Source organism: Symphalangus syndactylus, chromosome 9, assembly GCF_028878055.3.
Source record: "Symphalangus syndactylus isolate Jambi chromosome 9, NHGRI_mSymSyn1-v2.1_pri, whole genome shotgun sequence".
NCBI lineage: Eukaryota > Metazoa > Chordata > Mammalia > Primates > Hylobatidae > Symphalangus > Symphalangus syndactylus.
In genome coordinates, this window is record NC_072431.2 from 58648019 (window position 1) to 58674592 (window position 26574).

At 45.4% G+C, this 26574-nt stretch overlaps 1 protein-coding gene and 1 pseudogene across 6 annotated transcripts in view; one reads left to right on the forward strand and one right to left on the reverse strand.

The window, feature by feature from the left end:
* Positions 1 to 26574, forward strand: part of STAG3 (STAG3 cohesin complex component) — a 36000-nt gene that overhangs the window by 1138 nt on the left and 8288 nt on the right. For 3 of the 6 annotated variants that reach the window (XM_055292545.2, XM_055292547.2, XM_055292546.2), the window contains exons 2-27: positions 1857 to 2036; positions 3450 to 3552; positions 4086 to 4202; positions 7587 to 7683; positions 9870 to 9946; positions 10228 to 10432; positions 10863 to 11014; positions 17022 to 17095; positions 18873 to 18996; positions 19495 to 19593; positions 19804 to 19883; positions 20192 to 20299; positions 20558 to 20672; positions 20980 to 21085; positions 21259 to 21362; positions 21947 to 22039; positions 22164 to 22253; positions 22479 to 22679; positions 22800 to 22870; positions 22974 to 23061; positions 23496 to 23576; positions 23659 to 23751; positions 23882 to 24050; positions 24164 to 24300; positions 25693 to 25794; positions 26291 to 26439. In XM_055292545.2, coding sequence (XP_055148520.1) covers positions 1921 to 2036; positions 3450 to 3552; positions 4086 to 4202; positions 7587 to 7683; positions 9870 to 9946; positions 10228 to 10432; positions 10863 to 11014; positions 17022 to 17095; positions 18873 to 18996; positions 19495 to 19593; positions 19804 to 19883; positions 20192 to 20299; positions 20558 to 20672; positions 20980 to 21085; positions 21259 to 21362; positions 21947 to 22039; positions 22164 to 22253; positions 22479 to 22679; positions 22800 to 22870; positions 22974 to 23061; positions 23496 to 23576; positions 23659 to 23751; positions 23882 to 24050; positions 24164 to 24300; positions 25693 to 25794; positions 26291 to 26439 — 2951 coding nt within the window. In that variant the 5' untranslated portion in view covers positions 1857 to 1920. Of the gene's footprint in view, positions 1 to 1856; positions 2037 to 3449; positions 3553 to 4085; positions 4203 to 7586; positions 7684 to 9869; positions 9947 to 10227; positions 10433 to 10862; positions 11015 to 17021; positions 17096 to 18872; positions 18997 to 19494; positions 19594 to 19803; positions 19884 to 20191; positions 20300 to 20557; positions 20673 to 20979; positions 21086 to 21258; positions 21363 to 21946; positions 22040 to 22163; positions 22254 to 22478; positions 22680 to 22799; positions 22871 to 22973; positions 23062 to 23495; positions 23577 to 23658; positions 23752 to 23881; positions 24051 to 24163; positions 24301 to 25692; positions 25795 to 26290; positions 26440 to 26574 lie in introns of those variants that run through there. The other 3 variants (XM_055292543.2, XM_055292544.2, XM_055292548.2) reach the window with 2 other exon arrangements.
* Positions 8796 to 9874, reverse strand: LOC129489646 (large ribosomal subunit protein eL29-like; annotated as a pseudogene).

Sequence of the window (26574 nt, forward strand, 5' to 3'; positions counted from 1 at the left end):
CCCAAGCGATGCTCCCGCTTTGCCTTCCCAAAGTACTAGGATTATAGGCGGGAGCACTGTGCACCACGCCTCGGCTTTTGGAGAGCAATTCCAAACCCACTGCCCAGTTTCTGGGGCCTTGGTGTCTGTAATCCCTTGGTGCTTTAGGTCCACTCTTTGCCTTATTTTATATAGTTGTCATTACTTTTTTTTTTGAGACAGAGTCTTGCTCCGTTGCCCAGGCTAGAGTGCAGTAGTGCAGTCTTAGCTCACTGCAGCCTCGACCTCCTGGGCTCAGGCGATCGCTCCGCTTCATTCTGCCGAGTAGCTGGGACTACAGGTACACCACCACGCCTGGCTAGTTTTTTTTTGTTTTGGTTTGGTTTTTTCGTAGAGACAGGATCTTGCTATGTTGCCCAGGCTGATTTTGAACTTGTGGGGTCAGGCAGTCCTCCTGCTTCAGCTGCTCAAAGTGCTGGGATTCCAGGTTTGAGCCACCCTGGGCACCTTGCCCTTTTTTTTTTTTTTTTTTTTTTAAACCTGTGAGTTAAATTCCCTTGCAGCAGGCAGTTTACACTTCTGAAGCCTCTACAGAGGGCTGTGTCTGAAGCTGCCCTGGTGTGTGCCTTGCTTGGATTTTTTTTTTTTTGGATGTGTCTCATGTTGCCAAGGCTGGTCTCAAACTGCTGGGCTCAAGCAGTCGTCCTGCCTCAGCCTCCTGAGTAGCTGGGACCACAGGTGTGTGCAACAACACCTAGCTAGTTTTTCCTTATTTTTTGTAGAGATGGGGTCTTGCTATGTTGCCCAGGTTGGTCTTGAATTACTGGGCCCAAGCAGTCCTCCCTCCTCAGCTGCCTGAAGTTCTGGGATTACAAGTGTGATCTACTGCACCCAGTGTGCATTTTTTTTTTTTTGTTAAAGAAAAAACCTATGAGTTAAATTTCCTTGCAGTAGGCAGTTTGCACTTCCACAGCCTCTAGAGAGAGATGTGTCTGAGGCTACCCTGGTGTGTGTGACTTCCTCAGCTTTTGGAGAGCAACTCCAAACCTGCTGGCCAGTTTCTGGGCTGTTGTTGTCCTTAATCCCTTGATGCCTTAGGTCAGCTCTTTGTCTTATTTATTTATTTATTTTGAGATGGAGTTTCACTCTTGTTGCCCAAGCTGGAGTGCAGTGGCATGATCTCGGCTCACTGCAGCCTCCACCTTCCAGGTTGAAGCGATTCTCCTGCCTCAGCCTCCCAAGTAGCTGGTATTACAGGCATATGCCACCACACCCAGATAATTTTGTATTTTTAGTAGAAATGGGGTTTCTCCATGTTGGTCAGGCTGGTCTCGAACCCCTGACCTCAGGTGATCTGCCTGCCTTGGCCTCCCAAAGTGCTGGGATTACAGGCATGAGTCACTGCGCCCAGCCATTTGTGTTATTTATTATTACTTTTTTTGGGGGGGAGGGGACAGGGTCTTCTTCTGTCACCCAGGCTGGATGGAGTACAGTGGTGCGATCATAGCTCACTGCAGCCTTGAACTCCTGGACTCAAGCAGTCCTCCCACCTCAGCCTCCTGAATAGCTGAATACCGGCATGCTCTACCACACCTGGCTAATTATTGTTATTATTATTATTTTTTTTAGAAATGGGGTCTTGCTGTATTGCCCAGGCTGGTCTTGACCTCCTGGGCTCAAGCCGTCCTCCTGCCTTGGCCTCCCAAAGTGCTGGGATTATAGGCATGAGCCACAGTGCCCAGCCTTTGTCTTAGTTTTTGGTCCCCCTCACCTGACCCCAGAGTTCTAGAACCATTCCCTTGGAAAGAAAGGGACTGGTCAGGGCTCAGGATGGAGAAGTGCTGTCGTAGGAGCCCTTTCTTCTCTTTCTTCCCCAGCTGGATCGCCAAACCTACCCTGCGGTCCTCATCTTCCTGGCCCCATAGCTCCTCCTCTCCAACCATGTCTTCCCCACTGCTAAGAGCTGTGGGAGATACCAAGAGGGCCTTGTCTGCATCTTCTGGTTCGTCTGCCAGTCTACCCTTTGATGACAGGGACTCAAACCATACCTCAGAGGGGTAAGTAGATGTTGCATTGTGTGGCCATTTCCTGTGTCCGTGGCAGCCTTCCCCCTCTCATTTTCCCACATTGATGATAATATGCGTGGGACTGTGTGAAAACACCAGAAGTGCTATACTCGTTCAGCACAGTGACACCCTCCCTCCAGCTCCAGGTGTTTTATTTGGCGGTCCTAGATGTTGTAGACATCACAATAGTAGTACATCCTGTTTTTTTTTTTTTTTGAGACGGAGTCTCGCCCTGTCACCGAGGCTGGAGTGCAGTGGCGCAATCTCGGCTCACTGCAACCTCCGCCTCCCGGGTTCAAGCACGTCCTGTTTTTAATCCATCATCCATCTTGTCTAAACCTCTCTTAAACACATTTCTGTGTTCAGCATGTACCAACCCTGGTGGGGGCTGAGAGCTGGCAGATGGGGGAGTACAGAGTTCTTTGTTGCCTGGTAAATTGTATATACTTTTTAGCTGGTGTCCCCTATTTCTTCTGCTTGGGGATTTTGTAATAGGTCTGTGTATCCTTATTTATTACCATATATGAGTGTATTCTGTGTAGGTTATAATAATATATCTTGGTTTTTTATCTTTCCAGAAGGAAAAAAGCGAATTTCATACAGATCTGCTTTATCCCCTGGCTGTTTTAATTGGCTTTCTCTGAATCATTTCTGTTTCTGTCAGTGCTACTGTGGGGGACCAGATTATATCAAAGTTATAAACTTGAATTGATAAGACCAGGTTTATGTTTCAAGGGGGTGAAATTTAACTCTAGGTACATATTACTCTCCCGTTTATGGATGAATGATAGATGACTTCCTGAGCCATGATTATTTTTCTCTACAAAGAGCAGTAATCTCTCTACCTGCTAAGTGAGTATCATTTGATTCTCTTATTCGGAGAGAATACTAGGAAGGGTTGTCCTTCCCGTGCCTCATTTCCTCATTCTTCGTCTCCATTGCTTTCACGTGAAAGTTTTCCTTTAAGGCTTTGCCCCAGCCGGGTGTGGTGGCTTATGCCTATAATCCCAACACTTTGGGAGGCCGAGGCGGGTGGATCACCTGAGGTCAGGAGTTTGAGACCAGCCTGGCCAACACGGTGAAACACCTGTAATCCCAGCTATTTGGGAGGCTGAGGTAGGAGAATCGCTTGAACCTGGGAGGCGGAGGTTGCAGTGAGCTGAGATCATGCCATCGCACTCTAGCCTGGGTGACAAGAGTGAAACTCCGTCTCAAAAAAAAAAAAAAAAAAAAAAAAAGAGTTTGTCCTTCCTACTAACAATAAGCTCATTTTTTCTTAAAATCTGAGTATGTTTTTCTCATGGAGATGGGGTGTGGTGAGAGACAGAGAAACCATAATTCATTAGCCTTTTATATGGAGGGAATAGGGTGGTTATATTTAAAGAGAACTATACTTTCTCACAGGAATAGTGACTCTTTGTTAGCTGATGAAGGCAGTGACTTTGAAGACAGCTTCAATCGCAATGTGAAGAAGAGAGCAGCAAAACGACCACCGAAAACAACACCGGTGAGTCAGCCAGTTTTCTTTTGTTTTTGAATCTTGTGGGGGAAGCAGCCCAGCTACTCGGGAGGCTGAGGCAGGAGAATGGCGTGAACCCAGGGGACAGAGCTTGCAGTGAGCTGAGATTGCGCCACTGCACTCCAGCCTGGGCGACAGAGCGAGACTCCGTCTCAAAAAAAAAAAAAAAAAAAAGAAAACCTAAAAGAGGTTCAGGTGATACGGTTCATAAAAGGACAAGATTTACAAAGTATTAAGGGACAGAAATAGGAAGAAGAGAAATTTTGAAGATAAGAGAAAAGGACGTTAGGATATAGAGATACAGGAAGGGGACTCAAGGAATTTTTTTTTTTTAAGGGAAAAAAGTTAATAAACTTCATAACAGTATAAAAATCAATTATTTCAGGACTGAGTCTAACTCAGACTCTGCTGTGGAATTGGCAGCTTAAGCCTACTTTTGTGATAATGATGAAACCAAGTGTTAATGTCACTGTTACCTTTTTTGTTTTTTTTCATATTTCTGTTCTTTTTATACATATTAGGTGGCAAAACATCCAAAGAAAGGGTCCCAAGTGGTACATCCTCATAGCCGGAAACAGTCGGAGCCACCAGCCAATGATCTTTTCAATGCTGTGAAAGCCGCCAAAAGTGACATGCAGGTAAAGCAGTGTCTTACCTCTGTTGATACCATCTCACTTTTTGTAAGGTGGTAAGGACAAGTGTCTACAAACTTGATTTGATGTGAACATTTTAGTGAGTGTAACATATCAAGAAAGATAAGATTATGGGATGAATCCTTGGAGTGATAGAAGGGTAACCTTGAATGAGAGAGCATGTTCTTTTTTTTTTTTTTTTTTTTTGAGACAGAGTCTCTTTCTGTCGCCCAGGCTGGAGTGCAGTGGCACAGTCTCGGCTCACTGCAGCCTCTGCCTCCTGGGTTCAAGCGATTCTTGTGCCTCAGCCTCCCAAGTAGCTGGGATTACAGGCGTGCGCCACCACACCCAGCTAATTTTTGTATTTTTAGTAGAGATGGGGTTTTGCCATGTTGGCCAGGCTGGTCTCCAACTCCTGACCTCAGGTGATCCGCCCACCTCGGCCTCGCAAAGTGCTGGGATTACAGGCGTGAGTCACCGCGCCTGGCTTGGAGAGAGCGTGTTCTTTTCTTAAAGGTATCACAGGAGTGATTATGCCTTAATTGATTGGTGGAGCAGATGAGAAGAGGCATTGCATGACACAGGAAGGAAGCTTGGATGTGGTGGCACCTTGTTCACCCATGTTATTTTTTAGCTCCATCTTGACAATTATACTTAATTTTTTTCCCTCTGTTTCTTTTTTTATAATTTTATTGAAGTTCTAATACCCGGAAGTGTACAAAGCTTATATGTAGTTTAAAAAATAAAAATGAAATGATCACTCAGATCTCTAGCCCCAGCTCAAGAATGAAACATTAATAGTGTTATAGAGATCCTTTGTGTACCTCCTTTCTACCCCATCTCACAGTCCCCTTATTACCCATAGGTAAACACTAGAGTGAATTTTGTGTTAATCTTTCTCATCTTTCATTATAGTATTACCACTATGAATGTGTTCTTTAATTATGTAAATGAATCCATTATTCAGGCTTCTGTGATTTAATTATTTCAGTTAACCTTGTTTGAGATTTATCCACATTAATGTGTAATTTTATAGTTTCTGGGAAAATATTTAAAATTTTCAAACATACAGAATTTTGCTAGTTATATTTTCGTTATTTGATTTCTAACTTCATTGTGTTATAGTCAGGGAATGTGGTGTTTGAAATTTATGTAGGGGCCGGGCACAGTGGCTCACACCTGTGATCCCAGCACTTGGGGAGGCTGAGGCAGGCAGATCACTCGAGGCCAGGAGTTCGAGACCAGCCTGGCCAACATGGTGAAACCCCATCTCTACTAAAAATACAAAAATTAGCTGCGTGTGGTGGCGTTTGTCTGTAATCCCAGCCACTTTGGAGGCTGAGGCATGAGAATTGCTTGAACCCGGGAGGCGGAGGTTGCAGTGAGCTGAGATTGTGCCATGGCACTCCAGCCTGGATGACAGAGTGAGACTCTGTCTCAAAAAAAAAAAAAGAAAGAAATTTATGGAGACTTAGCCTTATGGCCTGGTATTGAGTTGGTACATTCATTTTATCTTTTCTGTTTCTTTTTCCTCCTTTGCTTGCTTTCCTTTGGATTTCTTATCTTCCACAAGGACCTGAGCAGATTTTAATTCCAGTTGTCTTTTCCACCTTATGTGCAGTTGTACAGCGTGTTAGGTTTTTTTTTTTTTTTTTTTTTTTGAGACGGACTCTTGCTCTGTCGCTAGGCTGGAGTGCAGTGACGCGATCTTGGCTCACTGCAACCTCTGCCTCCCAGGTTCACACAGTTCTCCTGCCTCAGCCTCCCAAGTAGCTGGGATTACAGGTGCATGCCACCATGCCCAACTAATTTTTGTATTTTTAGCAGAGACGGGGGTTTCACCGTGTTGGCCGGGATGGTCTCGATCTTTTGACCTCGTGATCCGCCCGCCTCGGCCTTCCAAAGTGTTGGGATTACAGATGTGAGCCACCACGCCTGGCCTTTTATTTCTTTTTTTAGCCCATTCTCCCTGTCTTTTATTTTTAAAATTTTATTAAACATAGTCATTTTATAATCTATGATAGATTATTATCTAAAGTCTTTGTGAATATAATTCTGTCAGTGCCTTGTTTCTTTATATGTTTTACTAGGTTTTATTGTGAGCCACTCGTTTTCCCTGGAGTTCTTATGTGCCAGAATTCTTTGGGGCCTAGGCCAAATCTGGGTTTTTAAGAGAGGAACCTGCTTTTGCTTTGACAGTTGTCTGGGGACATTCCAGAATCACTTTTTCTTTTTTTTTTTTTTTTGAGACAGGGTCTCGTTCTTTCTAGGCTGGAGTGCAGTGGTGCTATCACGGCTCCCTGCTGGTTTGACCTCCCTCAGTGGCGAGGTGGTGATCTTCCCACCTCAGTCTCTTTCATAGCTGGGACTATAGGCATGCGCCACCATGCCTGACTATTCTGTTTTTGGTAGACCAGCCTGGGCAACATGAGTTTCACTTTACTTGGGTTACGGCTCCCAGCCTGAATCACTTTTAATTATCTGAATGATTATTCTGGGCTGGGTGTGGTGGCTCATGCCTGTAATCCCAGCACTTTGGGAGGCTAAGGTGGATCTCACTTGAGGTCAGGAGTTCGAGACCAGCCTGGCCAATATGGTGAAACCCTGTCTCTACTAAAAATACAAAAATTAGCTATTAACCAGGTGTGGTGGCACACACCTGTAATCCCAGCTACTTGTGAGGCTGAAGCAGGAGAATTGCTTGAACCTGGGAGGTGGAGGTTGTAGTGAGCCAAGATCACGCCATTGCACTCCAGCTTGGGCTACAGAGTAAGACTCCATCTCAAAAAAAAAAAAAAAAAAAAAAAAAAGGAAAAGAAAAAAAAGATTATTCTGATTATTCTGATCATGTATGTGGTGTGAATCTTGATTGCAAATCCAGATCTGAAGGCTCACTATGGTTATGAATTCTCAAGGAAGAATTATTTTTTTTCCCTCCACTGCACCCTCAGGTCATAACAAGCTAGTTTTCTTGCTGTCGCCATCTTCCCTGTAGGTTTAGTGTTCAATCTCACTTCCTTGAGGATGTGACTCTTTGCAGGACCCAGCTTTATTTAGGTGCCTCCTCTTGGACTACTCGTCTTGGAAAAAGCTTAGGCTCTACCTCCTGTGCTCTGCACTCCATGCAGCCATCTGGATACAAAGTTGGGGTCCCCAGGGATTAATGAAACCTTTAGGGAAAAAGTCAGTTTGCTTACCTCTCAGGGTTGCTACTTACACCTCATTTTTGGCCTATATGAAATTTTACCTTTCATTCTAGTTCACCAGTACATCGTGAAAGATGTTTTAAATGTTTTACAGAAGTTTAGATGGTTCAACTGGGAAGATCATATAGGATTTCTGTGCTGTCATATTGCCAGAAATAGAAGTCATCTACATTTTTTTTCCCAGTCTTTGGTAGATGAGTGGCTGGATAGCTACAAGCAAGACCAGGATGCAGGATTTCTGGAGCTTGTTAACTTTTTCATCCAATCTTGTGGATGTAAAGGTGAGGAAACTGCTTCCCCTTTCTAATTTCCAGCCTTTTGTTCCTGTGTTATGAAATTCTTTCTCCATTTAGATAAGTAGGATTAGACATTTCCTAAATAAAGGAAGATGGTAAAGCATTAGAAAAATTTTACTTATTTAGGCCGGGCACTGTGACTCACACCTGTAATCCCAGCACTTTGGGAAGCTGAGGCAGGCGGATCACTTGAGGTCAGGAGTTTAAAACCAGCCTGGGAAACATGGTGAAACCCCTTCTAAAATACAAAAAATTTATCTGGATATGGTGGCTCATGCCTGTAGAATTGCTTGAACCCAGGAGGTGGAGGTTATAGTTAGCCGGGATAGTGCCACTGCACTCCAGCCTGGGCGACAGAGCCAGACTGTCTTCAAAAAAAAAGAGAAAAGTTTCACTTCTTTAACTAAATTTTTTATTGATAAATACGGGAAGTGATCTAGTAGGGAACCATGTTGGTTTAGAGGCAAGACACTTTAGGGAAAAAGAAGTAATCATGCTTATGTTATGGCACAGATTTGAAGACACCCTTTAGTCTTTCTAGATGCAATAATCTTATTCTTTGTTTCCCAGCTACTTTGCCCATATTTCTTCTCTGTAGCTGTGGTACCCCCAGAACTCTTATTGCCATGGCTTAGTTGATTGGGACAGATGGTCTCAGTCAGGTTGTATTATATAAGAAATCAGCATCTGGCTTAGTTTTATTGCTCTCTTTGTTTTTTTTTTTTTTTTTTTTTTTTTTTTTTTTTTTTTTTTGAGACAGAGTCTCACTCTGTTGCCCAGGCTAGAGTGCAGTGGCACGATCTCGGCTCACTGCAACCTCTACATCCTGGGTTTAAGCGATTCTCGTGCCTCAGCCTCCCAAGTGGCTGGGATTACAGGCGTCTGCCACCATACATGGCTAATTTTTGTATTTTTAGTAGAGACGGGGTTTCACCAGGCTGATCTTGAACTCCTGACCTCAGGCGATCCCCCTGCCTCAACCTCCCAAAGTGTTGGTATTACAGGCGTGAGCCATTGCACCTGGCCTGTTTTTTTTTTTTTTTTTTTTTTTTGTCGTTGTTGTCGTCGTTTTTTGGCACAGTTTTTCAGTGCTTGATTCCTTTTTTTTTCTTTTTTTTAAACAAATCCTGCCTCAGGTTTATTTGTATAAATAGTGCAAGGGGACACCAGTCTTTCTGTCCTCACGCTGGCAGACAGAGATCTCTACTCTAAAGCCTTCGTACAGGCCTGGGTACTTTTGGGAGCCTGAGCTGGAACTGAAGGTGGAGCTGCAGCCTGGGCCTTCATTTGATCCTTGGCCTTTGGCTGGCACAGCCTGAGCCCCTTGGCATTGTGGGCACAAGCATGCTTCTCAAGCTTGAGGTGGGCAGTGTAGGCAAGTGGGCTTAACCTCCTTGGGCTTTACGAGGGACTTGATAGCCTCAGCATGTGCACTCATGGCCCTGGCATTGTTGCCCTGCATCAGCTTCTTTTTTTTTTTTTTTTTTTTTTTTGAGACAGAGTCTCACTTGTTGCCCAGGCTGGAGTGCAGTAGTGCGATCTCAGCTCACTGCAACCTCCACCTCCCGGGTTCAAGCGATTCTCCTGCCTCAGCCTCCCGAGTAGCTGGGATTACAGGCACCCACCACTATGCCCAGCTCATTTTTTGCATTTTTAGTAGAGACGGAGTTTCACCATGTTGGCCAGGCTAGTCTCAAATTCCTGACCTTGTGATTCGCCCGCCTTGGCCTCCCAAAGTGCTGGAATTACAGGCATGACCGACTGCGCCCGGCCGGCCGGCATCTTCTTTAGGCTGTTCTTGTTGTGCTTCTTGGCAAAGCACATATTCCTCAGGAACTTGGGGTCCATCCGCTTAAGAGATTTGTATCTTTGTGATTGGGGTTTCTTGATGCCATTTCTGTGCAATTTTCAGCCTGGTTGTGTGAGGTGTGGTTCTTGGATTTGGTCATGTCTACACCGTAACCTGTGGCTCCCTTCCTTTGGGTTTTTAGAGAGATCGCCTTATAGCAGATACGTAGTTGGATGTTGGCAGACTGTTGACCAGGGGGTCATCTGATTCCCCACCTAAGCTCTTTGCAGAATGTTTCCTTGCTCATCTTCAGGTATATCTGTAAATGATCACAGCATCCTGTTATTTTCCTTGTAAGCACCTCATATCCTTCATTCTTTAGGCACTGTGACCCCTGAGATGTTCAAGAAGATGTCCAACTCAGAGATCATCCAGCACCTAACAGAGCAGTTTAATGAGGTGGAAGAAGATGACCAGGATCCTCTTACCCCTCTTATTTCAAAATACATGCCTATTATCCCCTTCTTTTTGATTCTGTGAAATAGGGTAGCTTTTAGAAGGAGGAATTCAGTCTCTTGGGGGTAAAAGAGATCTGAATATGCCTCTCAAACTGGGGAGAATACCAGGAAATGAGGTATAACAGATATTTTTACTAGACTATTGGGTTTTGACATCCAAGCCCCTATGACTTCATGGACCTGGTAATAACTTTCCCATCCTTTTCATACATCCTTTTGTAGGACTCAGGGGACTACCCTCTGATAGCTCCAGGTCCATCCTGGAAGAAGTTCCAGGGCAGCTTCTGTGAATTTGTGAGGACATTGGTCTGTCAGTGCCAGTACAGCCTCCTCTATGATGCCTTCCCTATGGACAACCTCATCTCCCTGCTCACTGGCCTTTCAGACTCCCAAGTCCGTGCCTTCCGTCATACTAGCACCCTGGCTGGTGAGCATTCATTTTTACTCTGGACATTCTCCTGGGGATTTATAGGGCTTTCCTCTGTTCTCTGATTCAGGGTCGTCTTTCCTACCTGCATCTTGGCTCTTCACTTCAAGGCCATGCCTCTTTTATCCTAAACTTCAATCCAGTTTCTCACTAGTGGAGTTTTGAGAAGGGGTAGATCACAGCAACAATTTTCAGGCTTAATATTTTTGTCAGAGCTCACCACTAGGGGTATGCTGATGGTTAAAAGAAGACCACAAGAGTTAGAGGGAAACAGTCCACTCCAGGACAGGCAGTCTTTAGGATTTTAGGGTCACCCTGCTCTGGCTTCTCATTTTCATTGCGCTTCTTTGCTTCTGTTTTTTCCTTCTACTCATCCTCTCTCCTCTGACCTAAATAATGATTTCTTTATCTCTTTTTTCCTTACTCAAAGCTATGAAACTGATGACCTCCCTGGTAAAAGTTGCCCTCCAACTGACTCTGCACCAAGATAACAATCAGCGTCAGTATGAGGCTGAAAGAAACAAGGGGCCAGGGCAGAGGGCACCTGAGCGGCTGGAGAGCCTGTTGGAGAAACGCAAAGAGGTGAGGAGTGTTCCCTGCTTCTTCCTTCCCTTTTTCCCAACTTGCACCCACTTCTGCCACAGACCCCCTTATCAGGCCTAGGCAGTCTTTCAAGATCATGAATAATGGAGTCTGGCAGTAGTTTCATAGACCCATCCTGTAAGGGGTCATTGCATGCTCATCTTGTTTCTGGGTTGTGGGCTCAACAAATAAATGTGTAATTTAGAGTTCTCTCTAATTCCACTTTTGCTCATTTTTTTTTTTTTTTTTGTCAGCACTCATTGTCAGGAGTGTTTAAGTGCTGTACCTGACTGTCATGCAGGGAATTAAGTTTTGACCTACTTGTCAAATGTGCAGTGTGCAAGTGACTGCAGGAGTACTAAAAGCCAACCATTGACAAGGGAGGCCAAATTTTCAAGGAATGGAAAGAAAACAGGCCTCCCAGTGAACTCCTGGCTTTAAATTCTGTTCCATTTAGTCACTAGCTCCATAGCCTTATGTAACCTCTCTTCAGTTTTCTTTTCTTTAAAAAAAGGAATAATCTCACCTTTTTGTGAAGAATAAATGAGATGAGTAAATTGCTTCACTTGGCTCATAGTAGATACTTGTTTTGTTTCCTTTTAAAGATGACCACTGAGGGGCATAAGCCATAGCAAAATCTTTTACACTGATGAAATCTTTAATCAGCTGGGTCTGTCATAAGAGTAACACTACTGATGTTTTCTCCTCACTCTCTGTTAGTGTCTAAGACCCCTCCTATGAGGTTGGCAGGACTCACCATATCATTTGGCTGTTTCTCTAGCCCTCACAAAAGGTCTCTTCCATTCTATTTTTTTTTTTTTTTTTTTTTTGAGACAGAGTCTCGCTCTGTCGCCCAGGCTGGAGTGCAGTGGCGCAATCTCAGCTCACTGCAAGCTCCGCCTCCCGGGTTCACGCCATTCTCCTGCCTCAGCCTCTCCAAGTAGCTGGGACTACAGGCGCCCGCCACCACGCCCGGCTAATTTTTTGTATTTTTAGTAGAGATGGGGTTTCACCGTGGTCTCGATCTCCTGACCTCGTGATCCGCCCGCCTCGGCCTCCCAAAGTGCTAGGATTACAAGCGTGAGCCACTGCACCCGGCCAAGATCTCTTCCATTCTAAATCACTAGAGAAGGAAATTTTCCACTTCCCTCATTCTCTTTTGTTATTTTTCATTGTCAGTTCGATCTTAAAAGCTTATGAGTATTAATCTATCCCGGGTTTTAAATTATGTACACTAGTGCGAATCTTTCTTTTTTCTTTTTCTTTTTTGGCTTCTCTGTGCTCTTGCTTAATCAATTATCATTATAATGCCCCCATTTTATCCTAAATTTCTTCCTCCCTACTATTTTCTTCTCTCCACTTATAAATGTATATAGGCTCTTGAATCTTTATTTCACTCTGCTCCTTTGTGAGTTACTCTTTTTTCCATCCTTCCTTTTAGGGTAGTATTTCCTTCCTTAATGTCCAACTAACTGAATCCTTTTTGCTACCTAGCTTATTTCCCCATTTTTCTTTGAAACTGTTCTTTCTAAACCAATGACTTCCTAATTCCTAAAGCCAGTAGCCTTTTCTCAGTCTCCCTTTCCCAAATATTTTGCATATTTGCCTCACCTATTTTTGCTATTTTAGTGTAAAATATGGACATATAGGTACTTCAGCCCCAAAGACTTAAGTATGTCCTGTCGGAAATGGTATGTTGTTCTGACGTAATTGAAGAGGTGGGGTCTGTTTTAAAGAATGTTCCCTTTCTCCTTATAATTCTGTTTCTTTGGTATCTATTGTTCACGTGATCCAGGATTTTTCAACAATGGCACTATGGACTTTGCGGGGCTGTCCTGCCGTGGTGGGATGTTTAGCAGCGTCTCTGGCCTTTATCTACTAGATAGATACCAGTAGTACCCTGCTCCCCCACCAAGTTGTGGCAGCCAAAAAAATCTTTAGACACTGCTAAATCTCCCCTGGGGAACAGAATTAGCCTCAGTTGAGAACCGCTGATCTAATTCCTTTCTTCTCATTTTTGCTAGTTCCACTTCTATTAAACCAACTGCAACTTACTAAAAATTTGTTTTCCAAATTGTTAGAAACATATACGGGCATCATACCTCGAAGATATTGCAGGTTCAATTCCAGACCACCACAATAAAGTGAATATTGAAGTACAGTGAGTCACACAATCAAAAAATCAAAATTTTTATTTCTCAGTGCATATGAAAGTTATATTTACACTGTAGTCTGTTAAGTGTGCAAGACTATTGTCTAAAAAGTAGTGTATGTACCTTAATTTAAAAATATTTTATTGCTAAAAAATGCTAATGACAATCTGAACCTTTAGCAAGTTAAATCTTTTTGTTGGTGGAGGGTCTTGCTTCCATGTTGATGGCTGCTGACTGATCAGGGTAGTGGTTGCTGAAGGTTAGGGTGGCTGTAGCAATTTCTTGAAATAAGACAACAGTGAAGTTTGCTGCATCTACTGACTCTTCCTTTTACAAAAGATTTCTCTGTAACATGAAATGCTGTTTGATGACCTTTTACCCACAATAGAAATTCTTTCAAAATGAGAATTCTCTCAAGCCCTGGTGCTGCTTTATCAGCTAAGTTTAGGTAATAGTCTGAATCATTTGTTGTCATTTCAACGATATTCACAACCTCTTCACCAGGAATAGATTCTATTTCAGGAAACCACTTTTCTTGCTCATTCATGAGAAGCAATTCCTTATTTGTTTAAGGTCATGAAATTGCAGCAATTCAGCTACATCTTCAGTCTCTACTTCTAGTTCTCTTGCTATTTCCACTGCATCTGTAGTTACTTCCTCTACTGAAGTCTTAAACCTCTCAAAGTCATCCATGAGGGTTAGAATCAACTTAAATCTTGTTAATGTTGATATTTTGACCTCCTCCCATGAACCACAAATGTTCTTTATGGCATTTAAAATGGTGAATCCCGGCCAGGCACAGTGGCTCACACCTGTAATCCCAGCACTTTGGGAGGCTGAGGCAGGTGGATCACGTGAGGTCAGGAGTTTGAAACCAGCCTGGTCAACATGGCAAAAACCCATCTCTACTAAAAATGCAAAAATTAGCTAGGTGTGGTGGTGCATGCTTGTAATCCCAGCTACTCAGGAGGCTGAAGCAGGAGAATTGCTTGAACCCGGGAGGCAGAGGTAGCAGTGAGCCAAGATCGCGCCACTGCACTCTAGCCTGTGCTATGGAGCAAGACTCCGTCTTAAAAATAAATAAAATTAAATAAAATAAATATAAAATAAAATAAATAAAATAAAATAAAATAGTGAATCCTTCCCGGACGGGGGGTTGGGTTTTTCTGGTTTTGTTTTTTGTTTTGAAGACAGGGTCTCACTCTGTTGCCTAGACCGGAATGTACTGGTGCAGTCATGGCTCACTGCAGCCTCAACCTCCTGTGCTCAAGTGATGTTCCTGCCTTATCCTTCCAAGTATCTGGTACTACAGATTGCATACTACACCTGGCTAGTTTTTGTTTTGTTTCTGTAGAGACAGGGTCTCACTATGTTGCCCAAGCTAGTCTTGAACTCCTGGGCTTAATCAGCCCTCCCACCTCAGCCTCCCAAAAAGTTAGGATTGTAGGCATGAGCCACCATGCCTAACCCCAGGAGGTTTTAAATGGACTTTGCCCAGATCATCAGAGGAATCACTGTGGCAGCTATAGCCTTATGAAATGTATTTCTGAAATAATAAGACTTGAAGTTGAAATTACTCCTTGTTCCATGGGCTGCAAAATGGATGGATGTTGTGTTAGTGGGCATGAAAAAAGCAACATGGGTCTCCTTGTACATCTTCACCAGAGCTCTTGCGTGACCAGGTGCATTGTCAATGAGCAGTAATATTTTGGAAGGAATCTTTTTTTCTGAGCAGTAGGTCTCACCCATGTGCTTAAAATATTCAGGAAACCATGCTGTGAACAGATGTGGTATCAGTTAGGCTTTGTTGTTTCATTTATAGAGCATAGGAAGAGTAGATTTAGCATAATTCTTAAGGGCCTTACGATTTTTAAAATGGTAAATGAGTATTGGCTTCAACTTAAAGTCACCAACTGCATTAGCCCCTAACGAGGAGTCAGGCTGTCCTTTGAAGCCAGGCATTGACTTCTCAATAGCTGTGCGAGTCCTAGATGGCATTTTCCAATATAAGGCAGTTTAGTCCACATTGAAAATTCATTGTTTAGTGTAGCCACCTTCATCAATGATCTTAGCTAGATTTTCTTGATAACTTTTTGCTTCTCTATCAGTATTTGCTGCTTCACCTTGTACTTTTATGTTATGGAGAGAGCTTCTTTCCTTAAACCTCACGAACTAACTTCTAGCTTCAAACTTTTCTTCTGTGGCTTCCTTACTTTGCTCAGCCTTCATAGAATGGAAAACAGCTAGGACATTGATCTGGATTGGGCTTTGGCCAAAGGGAATGTTGTGGCTGGTTTGATCTTCTGTTCCGACTACTAAAACTGTCTCTGTATCAGCAATAAGACTGTTTAACTTTCTTACCCTTTGTGTGTTCACTGGAGTAGCGTTTTTAATTCCTTTCAAGAATTTTACTTTTGCATTCACAACTTGGCTGTTTGGCACAAGAGGCCTAGCTATTGATTGGCCTGTCTTGGCTTTCAGCTAAGCTTAACTATTTCTTTTTTTTTTTCTTTTTGAGTCTCACTTTGTTGCCCAGGCTAGAGTGCGATGGCGTGATCTTGGCTCACCGCAACTTCTGCCTCCCGGGTTCAAGTGATTCTCCTGCCTCAGCCTCCTGAGTAGCTGGGGTTATAGGTGCCCGCCACCGCGCCTGGCTAATTTTCTATTTTTAGTAGAGATGGGGTTTCACCATGTTGGTCAGGCTGGTCTCGAACTGACCTCAAGTGATTTGCCCACCTTGGCCACCCAAAGTGCTGGGATTATAGGTGTGAGCCACCGCGCCTGGCCTCTAAGCTTAATCATTTCTAGCTTTTGATTTAAAGTGAGAAACATGTGACTCTTCCTTTCATTTGGACACTTAAAAGAGTTATTAATTGACCTAATTACAATATTTTTGTGTCTCAAGGAATGAATAGGGAGGCCTGAGGAGAGAGAGAGAGACAGGGAAACTCTTGTTGGTAGAGTAGTCAGAACACAGACATTTGTTAAGTTTGCCATCTTATATGGGCACAGTTTGTGGTACCCCCAAACAGTTACAGTAGTAACATCAGGCTGGGTGATGGCCCATGCCTGTAATCCCAGCACTTTGGGAGGCTGAGGTGGAAGGATCACTTGAGCCCAGGAGTTTAAGACCAGCCTGGGCAAACATAAGGAGAGCCTGTCTCCACAAAAAAAAAAAAAAATTTTTAACTAGCTGGGTGTGGCAGCATGCATCTGTACTCCCAGCTACTCAGGAGGCTGAGGCAGGAGGATTGCTCGAGTCCAGGAGGTGGAGGCTGCCATGAGCCATGGTCACACCACTGTACTCCAGCCTGGGTGCCAGAGTGAGACCCTGTCTCATAAAAAAATATGTAACATTAAAGATTACTGATCACAGATAACCATAACAGATACCATAATGAAAAAGTCCAAAATATTGTGAGAATTACCAAAATGTGCCACAGGGACACAAAGTGAGAATATGCTATTAGAAAAATGGCACTGATAGGTATGCTTAATGCAGGGTTGTCACACACCTTTAGTTTGTTTTAAAAAAAAACACAATGTCTGCAAAGCAAAGCAAAGTGCAATAAAGCGAGATACGCCTGTATAATACCAGCTAGGGCTTCTGAATAGTCCGAATAACCACATGCAGAGGGAATATTATTTTTACTAAACACAAACCTCTGAGGCATTAGTTGACTATACAGCTTCTTCCAGAATTAGAAGGTTTAAAAGAGAGCATAGGATTACGGGGGCTCACACTATCCTGTAATAAACAGGAAGTAGGTGGAAGTTGTACTTTTTCTGTATCTTCAGGGCCTTATGCTTGTTAGGGTACAAGAAAGATTAACCCATTTCTCCCTGTCCTCCAGCTCCAAGAGCATCAAGAGGAGATTGAGGGGATGATGAATGCCCTCTTCAGGGGTGTCTTTGTTCATCGGTACAGGTGAGCTAATGGGCTTCTCTCATTGAAGCAGCTGGCCTTTGGTTATGGAATCTGAGGAAGTGAACAAGGTTTCCCCCCTCCAACCCTTAGTTATTTGGTTAGTTCCAGAATTAATGCAAAATTCTTAACAACAGATGTTTCAAATTGGTGAGGTTTAGTTTATCACCACCTACAAAGGATCTTGTAAGTGCTTCTGGGAGAAAATAAGAGAATAAAGCATTGCTGAGTATTTTCGTGTTCTGGCTTTGCCTCAGATCTGCCCCAACTCCTCATCTTTCTGGGGTTGGAGACTTGAGGATAAGAGCAGAGAACAGAAAGGCGGGGCCATTCTAAGGGATGCTGCAGCCTGGTGAGCCTTCTCCTGGCCCAGCCTGCTGTCTCACTGTGCGAAGGGCAGGGGAGTTTTATGCTGTTTAAAGACCTGATCAAATTAAGTTAAAAAGAGTATCTGTAGGCCGGGCGCGGTGGCTCACGCCTATAATCCCAGCACTTTGGGAGGCCAAGGCAGGCAGATCACCTGAGGTCAGGAGTTCACAACCAGCCTGACCAACATGGAGAAACCCCATCTCTACTGAAAATACAAAATTAGCCGGATGTGGTGGCACATCCTTGTAATCCCAGCTACTCGGGAGGCTGAGGCAGGAGAATCGCTTGAACCCAGGAGGTGGAGGTTGCGGTGAGCTGAGATGACGCCATTGCACTGCAGCCTAGGCAACAAGAGTGAAACTCCGTCTCAAAAAAAAAAAAAAAAAAAAAATAGTATCTGTAGATGTTTCTCACTCTTACCTAGGTTTCACTTCTGCCTTTCTAGAACCTTTCAGCTGATGTAACCTTTTCTTAATGTGGAATTAAAACACACTCACACACTTTGGCCAACAGTTGAATTAACTTTTTTTTTTTTTTTTTTTTTGGCGGGGACAGAGTCTCACTGTGTCGCCCAGGCTGGAGTGCAGTGGTGCGATCTCGGCTCATGGCAAGCTCCACCCCCGCGTTTAGGCGATTCTCCTGCCTCAGCCTCCCAAGTAGCTGGGACTACAGGCGCCCACCACCATGCTTGGCTAATTTTTGGCCACCATGCCCAGCCTGAATGAACTTTCAAAATTGGTTTTTAAAAGAGGTATGGAGGCCAGGTGCAGTGGCTCACACCTGTAACCCCAGCACTTTGGGAGGCCAAGATGGGCAGATCACTTGAGGTCAGGAGTTCGAGACCAGCCTGGCCAACATGGCAAAACCTCATCTCTACTAAAAATACAAAAAGGTAGCTGGGCGTGGTGGTGCACCTGTAATCCCAACTACTCGGGAGGCTGAGGCAAGAGAATCACTTGAACCTGAGAGGTAGAGGTTGCAGTAAGCTGAGATTGTGCTGCTGCACTCCAACCTGGGCAACAGGTGGAGTGGAGAATTAGGCTGTACAAGGCTGGTGTTTAACTATTTTATGGTTTGGTAACAGAAAGAAAATATTTACTAACTGGGTACGGCACGTTTTTGTAGTCCTAGCTACTTGAGAGGCCAAAGTGGGAAGATGACTTGAACCCAGGAGTTCAAGGCCAGCTTGGGCAACATAGCAAGAGACCCCATCTCTTAAAAAAAAAAGAAAAAATATTTACATGTATTTTACTGTATATATAGTATTTACATCGGGAGGAAGAAATGAAAGGCATGGGGTACATGGCATTTCAAGAAAATAAATTCTTCCATGAAAGGGAGTTATCTGGTAGGATGGAAAGTGAGTCTGGAGAGAGGGTGGCTATAAGTCAACTTATCTGTCTGTGTCTAGGGATGTCCTTCCTGAGATCCGTGCTATCTGCATTGAGGAAATTGGGTGTTGGATGCAAAGCTACAGCACTTCTTTCCTCACCGACAGCTATTTAAAATATATTGGTTGGACTCTGCATGATAAGGTGGGATTTTAGTCAGTTTCCCTTTCCGTTTCCTTCATCTTTTTCCTGTCCTAGGACATTTCATCTTTTCCTGGGCCTGCCACTGAAATATTTTACCTAGTGAGCAATGATTAACCCATCAAGGCGCTGAACCGTGAAACTCCCCTAGCACTGGGGAGGGTAGGATAAGGTAGAGAGAGACATATCCAGGAGATGAAATGACTCAAAACATGAGGTATGGGGAGAGAGACTTTCCCATGGAAGAGAGTTATTGATGGATGGTAATGCAGGTGCTAAGGGGCAGCCAAAGGATCCTTCTCATCATGAGTACTGCTGTGATCCTTTTGTTTTTTAAGTAAGAAGACAGCTGTTTATTGTTTCTGACATCTCAAGAGTCCTCAGTATAGGGGACACCCAAGCTAGAATGAGGGATCGGAGAGGGGAGTCTGGAGACTCAGTAGGGGCGAGTAGAGTGTGGTTGGTCTTATTTCCATTCTCCTGGTTTTCCCTCCTCACCAGCACCGAGAAGTCCGCCTGAAGTGCGTGAAGGCCCTGAAAGGGCTGTACGGTAACCGGGACCTGACCACACGCCTGGAGCTCTTCACCAGCCGCTTCAAGGTAAAATGGGTGGCGCTCCATGGCTTGGCTCTTTGTCGTAGTTCCCATTTCCCCACCTTGTATCTTTCTACCTCTCATGCTCTAAGATGTCTTGGCTATCCCAGCATCTGCCTCTACGTAGGCACTCTCTTTAGGAGTCTCTGATTCTAAGAGAATAGAATGTTTGGAATGGGTGTAATGAGATATTGAGTGACTTTCTCCTTTCTGCAGGACCGGATGGTTTCCATGGTCATGGACAGAGAGTACGATGTGGCAGTGGAGGCTGTCAGATTACTGATACTTATCCTTAAGTGAGTCCTGGGAAGAGGGGAGGCCAGTGTCTCAGACCTCTGCCCTTCCAGGGTCATCTCCCTCCACCTGTCATAGCTGACTCTTCCATCTGTGCAGGTTGACTGAGGTCATTCCTGAGTTGCAGTATGTCGAGGGGGGAATATTTCTGTCTTCTCTAACTCCCCATACTCCTTTGTCTTCCACTCTTCATTTAGAAGTTATTTGTGAGTTATGTCTTTGTTGTTTTTGCCTCTTTTTGTTTCTAGCCTTGGTTGTGCCAGAAGACAATGTCCCTATTCACACACTCTTTCTGCTTTTCTGTGGGCAGGAACATGGAAGGGGTGCTGACGGACGCGGACTGTGAAAGCGTCTACCCCGTTGTGTATGCCTGTAATCGAGGCCTGGCCTCTGCCGCAGGCGAATTTCTGTACTGGAAGTGAGTGGAGCTTCTTTTATGTTTCTTTAACACCGCGCTCTCGGTTTCTCTCCTGCATCTGCTGCTGCCCTACCTAAGGCCTCTCCATCTCTGTGGAAGTCTCTCTGGTGTCTCCTTTCTTCTCACAGCTCCTTGGGGCTTTCCTTAGCTCTGCACCTCCTTTTCCTTTATCATCTCCTTGGGCCATCTCCTCCCTCTGTGGTCGTTACACCTCGTTTCCTCTTGTGCTGAGCCCTTTCCTTGTGTCCATTCCACCAGACTCTTCTACCCTGAGTGCGAGATAAGAACGATGGGTGGAAGAGAGCGACGCCAGAGCCCAGGCGCCCAGAGGACTTTCTTCCAGCTCCTGCTGTCCTTCTTTGTGGAGAGCGAGGTGACATACACAGAGAGAAGTCTGGCTGTTGTGCATAGGACCTACAAGTGGGCTGGGGTTGGTGGCTCACGCCTATAAGCCCAGCACTTTGAGAGGCTGAGGTGGGAGGATCCTTTGAGCCCAGGAGTTTGAGACCAGCCTGGGCAACACAGTGAGACCCTGTCTCTATTGAAAAAAAAAAAAAAAAGACAAATGGAGAAGGATGGGGGTGGACACTGTAGGAAGGAGAGCGATATTTAATCAGTAACCACTTCCTAGGGTATTTTTAACATGCCATCACTAACTCCCCATGCACCTTCTTCCCTAGCTCCATGACCACGCTGCTTACTTAGTAGACAGTCTGTGGGACTGTGCAGGGGCTCAGCTGAAGGACTGGGAGAGTCTGACAAGCCTGCTCCTGGAGAAGAACCAGAGTATGTGCCACATGGAGCCAGGGACAGGGACCTTCCACCTCCTAGGGTGAAACTGGGAGGGATTGCTTGCTTCACTTGTACAAGGCAGCAATGGTGGCATCGGGTGGGGGGAACTTGGAGTTGGAAGGTGGCTAATCTTTGATTCTATGTTTTTGATCCTTCTGGCACTCCAGACCTGGGTGATGTGCAGGAGAGCACACTGATAGAAATCCTTGTGTCCAGTGCCCGGCAAGCTTCAGAGGGGCACCCGCCTGTGGGCCGGGTCACTGGGAGGAAGGTATGGTGTGAGGGTAGAGTGGGTAGGTCAGCAGTACTCAATCCTGACAGGCATTGTGCATCCTTACCCCCCAGGCTGGAGTTAGGGTGCTCCTTCTACCCTTTAAAGAATTTCATTTCCAGAAAAAAGGGTCAGGCGTGGTGGCTTACGCCTATAATCCCAGCACTTTGGGAGGCTGAGGCAGGCAGATCATGAGGTCAGGAGATCGAGACCATCCTGGCTGACACAGTGAAACCCTGTCTCTACTAAAAATACAAAAAAAAAAAAAATTAGCTGGGCGTGGTAGCGGGCACCTGTAGTCCCAGCTACTTGGGAGGCTGAGGCAGGAGAATGGCGTGAACCTGGGAGGCGGAGCTTGCAGTGAGCCGAGATCACGCCACTGCACTCCAGCCTGGGCGACAGAGCGAGACTCTGTCTCGAAAAAAAAAAAGGAGTTTCATTTTCAGAAAAAAAGAAATCTCATGGGAGCTACCGAGTTCTCTTTTCTTTCCAGGCAGATAAGGTCACGGGGAGGAGGATTACACACACCCCCTGCACCAGTGTTTCTCTACACCTCCCCCACCCCCAAGTGACTCTCATTCCAGGGCTTAACCTCTAAGGAGCGCAAGACCCAAGCCGATGACAGGGTGAAGTTGACTGAGCATCTCATCCCCCTGCTGCCCCAGCTCCTGGCCAAGGTACCGCTGCCCCTCCACTCAGCATCACACCAAGAGAAGTGAAAGGAAATGGCCTCTATGGGGGTGGAAGTAGGAATTAGCAATGTGTCAGCTTGTAAGGAGGCCTCCCTGTCAATCATCACAGTTCTCAGCTGATGCAGAGAAGGTCACTCCCCTGCTCCAGCTTCTCAGCTGCTTTGACCTCCACATCTACTGCACTGGGCGCTTGGAGAAGGTAGGGAGACAGATTTCCTATACCTTGCTGCTTGCCTGCCGGGGCCAAAGGGTTCTATTGCCAGTATCTTTTTTTCCCAGGAACTTGGATTCCAGAAAAATCAGCAAGCCTTTTCTTAGGCATCTTATCCTTGAAGTTTAATGCTTTTAACCCCTTTCCACTTCCCTCCAGAAGAGTGTCCTCCTCCATCCCCACAGCACACCATCTTCTGCCTTTTCTTCTCAGCACCTGGAGCTGTTCCTGCAGCAACTCCAGGAGGTGGTAGTGAAGCATGCAGAGCCAGCGGTGCTTGAGGCTGGGGCGCATGCCCTCTACCTGCTCTGTAATCCCGAATTCACTTTCTTCAGCCGGGCGGACTTTGCCCGCAGCCAGCTAGTAGATTTGCTGACTGACCGCTTCCAGCAGGAGCTTGAAGAGCTGTTACAGGTAGGAGCTGGGGCTGGACAATGGGACACCCCAAACAAGGGTAGGAGGGGCTGCAAGATGGGGGATGTGGACTGATGAGTTCTGGGGGAAATGCTATTGTGGATCTTCTTTCCTTCTCAGTCATCCTTCCTAGATGAGGATGAAGTATATAATCTGGCAGCCACTCTGAAACGCCTCTCTGCCTTCTACAAGTGAGTGGTTTTCCTCCTCTTCCCCATCCCGTTTTTACTGGTGTCTGTGGAGTTGGTTCCCTCTGTTCTTTTCCAGTATAACATTCCCCTTTCTCCCCCAAAGTGCTCATGACCTGACTCGCTGGGAGCTCTATGAGCCATGTTACCAACTCCTGCAGAAGGCTGTGGACACAGGAGAGGTTCCTCACCAGGTGAGTGGACAGGCTAGATATGGGTTGGGGGCTGGGGGGCTAGATTTTAAGGACCTACGTTCTAGGTGGCCACTAGGTGCTTCAAGTCTCAGTGCATGGAGTGGACAAAGCGAGGAAGATCAGGTGGGTGGGGGTCTCCTCTTACATTCCTCTCTTAGAAGGTGGACTCTACTTCCAGCGTCTTCTTGGATTTCCTGGATGCCAAGGATAATATTGAGGGATTCTAGGAGACGTAGAGTAAATTAGGGAGCGGTGACATTTCTACTTCTTGTAGAAGCCTCTGAAGAATGTCCAGAATATCATTCATTTTCCACTGGAAAAGGAATTAGCTCTCCCCTTACTCATTTTCTCTCCTCTTCACTGGTGTGTTTCTGACTATCTGTCTCTCCCTCTCCTGACCCAAACCTCATTTTTCAAACCCTTTGTTGTTACAGGTTATCCTGCCAGCCTTGACTCTTGTCTATTTTTCCATTCTCTGGACACTAACCCACATTTCTAAATCAGATGCTTCCCAGGTGAGTGTGGGTCTTAGATGGGATAATGGGAACAGAGGAGTCTGTGTCTTCATTCTTCCCCTTCAAGCCACTGTGCCCACAGAAGCAGCTGTCGAGTTTGAGGGACAGAATGGTGGCCTTCTGTGAACTCTGCCAGAGTTGCCTCTCAGATGTGGATACTGAGATCCAGGAGCAGGTGAGTACTGACTCAAGTGGGAGCAACAAGGCAGGTATCCCTGCCTCCATTCCAAGGAGAAATTGACAGTGTCATTTCTACCTTGGGAAACATTCTGTCCTTTTAAACATCCTTTCTTTTCCCCCTACAGGCTTTTGTCTTATTAAGTGATCTACTTCTCATCTTTAGCCCTCAGATGATTGTTGGGGGCCGTGATTTCCTTAGGCCACTTGTCTTTTTTCCTGAAGCTACTCTCCAGTCTGAGCTAGCCAGCTTCCTCATGGACCACGTCTTCATCCAGCCGGGAGACCTGGGCAGTGGTGCAGTGACTCTATACCTGGGGCTCAGTAAGGGCTGGGGCTTGGGTGTGGCTCAGAAATATAGGGCAGGAAGCCTAAGTCTGTGATTCCCTTCTGCCTTCCATGTGAGCCAGGTGATTCCCAGGAGGATCATTTACAGATAGAGCGGCTACACCAGCGGCGCCGCCTCCTGGCCGGGTTCTGCAAGCTGTTGCTTTATGGAGTGCTGGAGATGGATGCAGCCTCAGATGTTTTCAAACACTACAACAAGGTACAGCAAGGCCCTACAGAAATAAAAGAGAAGGGAGCAAGTTGAGCACAGCCATGATTTCAAACATAATAGCACTACAGGTGGGGGATATCCAATGGTATCAAGCTTAAAGGAGAAATAGGAGGGAAAGGCACTGGGAGTTCAGAATAAGGGGACAAAGAAAAGAGACTTAATAGTAAATAATTATGGAGAAAAAGCTGTGAAGAAATTCACTGGAGGGGAAATAGCTTATTCTTCCTGTCCAGAAATATTTATTTTTCTGTGACCCCAGTCTATGGAATGGGGTAACATAAGAAGGAAAAAAGAATAAAAGAGGGATCAGTCCTCACAAGATACCTAGATAGGTGCCCCAGTTTCCTCAACCCACCAGTATTGATTTATGCTTATTGAGCACCTGCTGTGTGCCAAGCACCATTCCAGGAGCTAAGGCCACAGCAGTGAACAAAGTACACAGTTCCTATTTAGTAGAGCTTCCATTGTAGTTGGGGAGAGACAAATAGTGAAGGTGTCAGTGATGTGTGAGAGGGCACTGTCAGGCTTACTTCTCTTCTCCAAGAATTGGGCTTGGGTCAGTGTTTGTCTTTTTTTTTTTTTTCGAGATGGAGTCTAGCTCTGTCGCCAGGCTAGAGTGCAGTGGCACTATCTCAGCTCACTGCAACCTCTGCCTCCCGGGGTTCAAGCAATTCTCCTGCCTCAGCCTCCCAAGTAGCTGGGATTACAGGCACGCACTGCCACGCCCAGCTAATTTTTATAGTTTTAGTAAAGACAGGGTTTCACCATCGCCAGGATGGTCTCCATCTCCTGACCTTGTGATCCGCCCAACTTGGTCTCCCAAATTGCTCGGATTATAGGCGTGAGCCACCGTGCCTGGCCTGTTTCATTATTTGTTTTTTGTTTTGTTTTTGTTTTTGTTTTTTTGAGACGGAATCTCGCTGTGTCAACCAGGCTGGAGTGCAGTGGCACGATCTCGGCTCACTGCAAGCTCCGCCTCCCGAGTTCACGCCATTCTCCTGCCCCAGCCTCCAGAGTAGCTGGGACTACAGGTGCCCACCAACATGCCCGGCTAATTTTTTGTATTTTTAGTAGAGATGGGGTTTCACCGTATTAGCCAGGATGGTCTCGATCTCCTGACCTCGTGATCCGCCAGTCTCGGCCTCCCAAAGTGCTGGGATTACAGGTGTGAGCCACCGCACCCGGCCTCATTATTTGTTTACCAAAACTCTTATTTATTTTGGGCTTTGCACCTGTTGATTAGAGATGAAGTCTAGTCTGAATTATTTTATGCTTCAGTTCGTGTTTCCTACCTAAGGCAGTTTGGGAGGGAGACATGATTAGGGATGTGACTATCTTTTCCACCAGTCAGACATTACCTTCCCCACTCTTTCCCCTCAGTTCTACAATGACTATGGTGACATTATCAAGGAAACATTAACTAGAGCAAGGCAGATTGACCGAAGTCATTGTTCCCGAATCCTGCTGCTGAGCCTCAAGCAGGTGCGCCCTTCTGCCTTAAGGACATGTTGTCCCCAAGTCTCTGTCTACCCTCAGCCACTCAGAATGTAAGATCCTTCAGAGCAGTAACTTTTCTTGTTTTGACTCTTTACATGATAGTTTCCTTCATTCTTAGTAGACCCTTGGGAAGTATTTTTTTTTAAACTGACTAGGCAACCCCATCAATAGTAACTTATCAGGACATTGGAACGCCAACAAGGAAGTGATAGGGAGTTCCTAATTATTTTTCAGTCTGTTCTCTCTCAGCCTCCTTCAGTTACTATAGACGTTTTTATTTAATGTTACAGAGTAGAGGTGATGGGCTTTGTTTGCTGCAGGGATTAGTATCAGGGGAGTTCCCTAAAAGGAAAGAAAGAGTAAAAGTAGTAGATGGTGTCCCAAGGCCTTTGGAATTTCTGAGTAGAGAAGAGAATGCTGGACTTCTCTGTTTCCGCCATGTTCCTCCCTTTCCCACATGCACCATGTCTCCTGGACACAGCTGTACACAGAACTGCTGCAGGAGCATGGGCCCCAGGGCCTGAATGAGCTTCCTGCCTTCATCGAGATGAGGGACCTGGCCCGGAGGTTTGCCTTGAGTTTTGGACCCCAGCAGCTGCAGAACCGTGACCTTGTGGTCATGCTACACAAGTAGGAAGTATTGGTTGGAGGTTGTGTCCAGGGAGGGCTGGGAACGAGGTCTTGGAGGGAGGTCTCGGAGGGAGGGTATGTGTGTCAAGGCATAGCAGTCAGGTTAGTGGTGGGTATGCCTTTGGAGACAAGCTG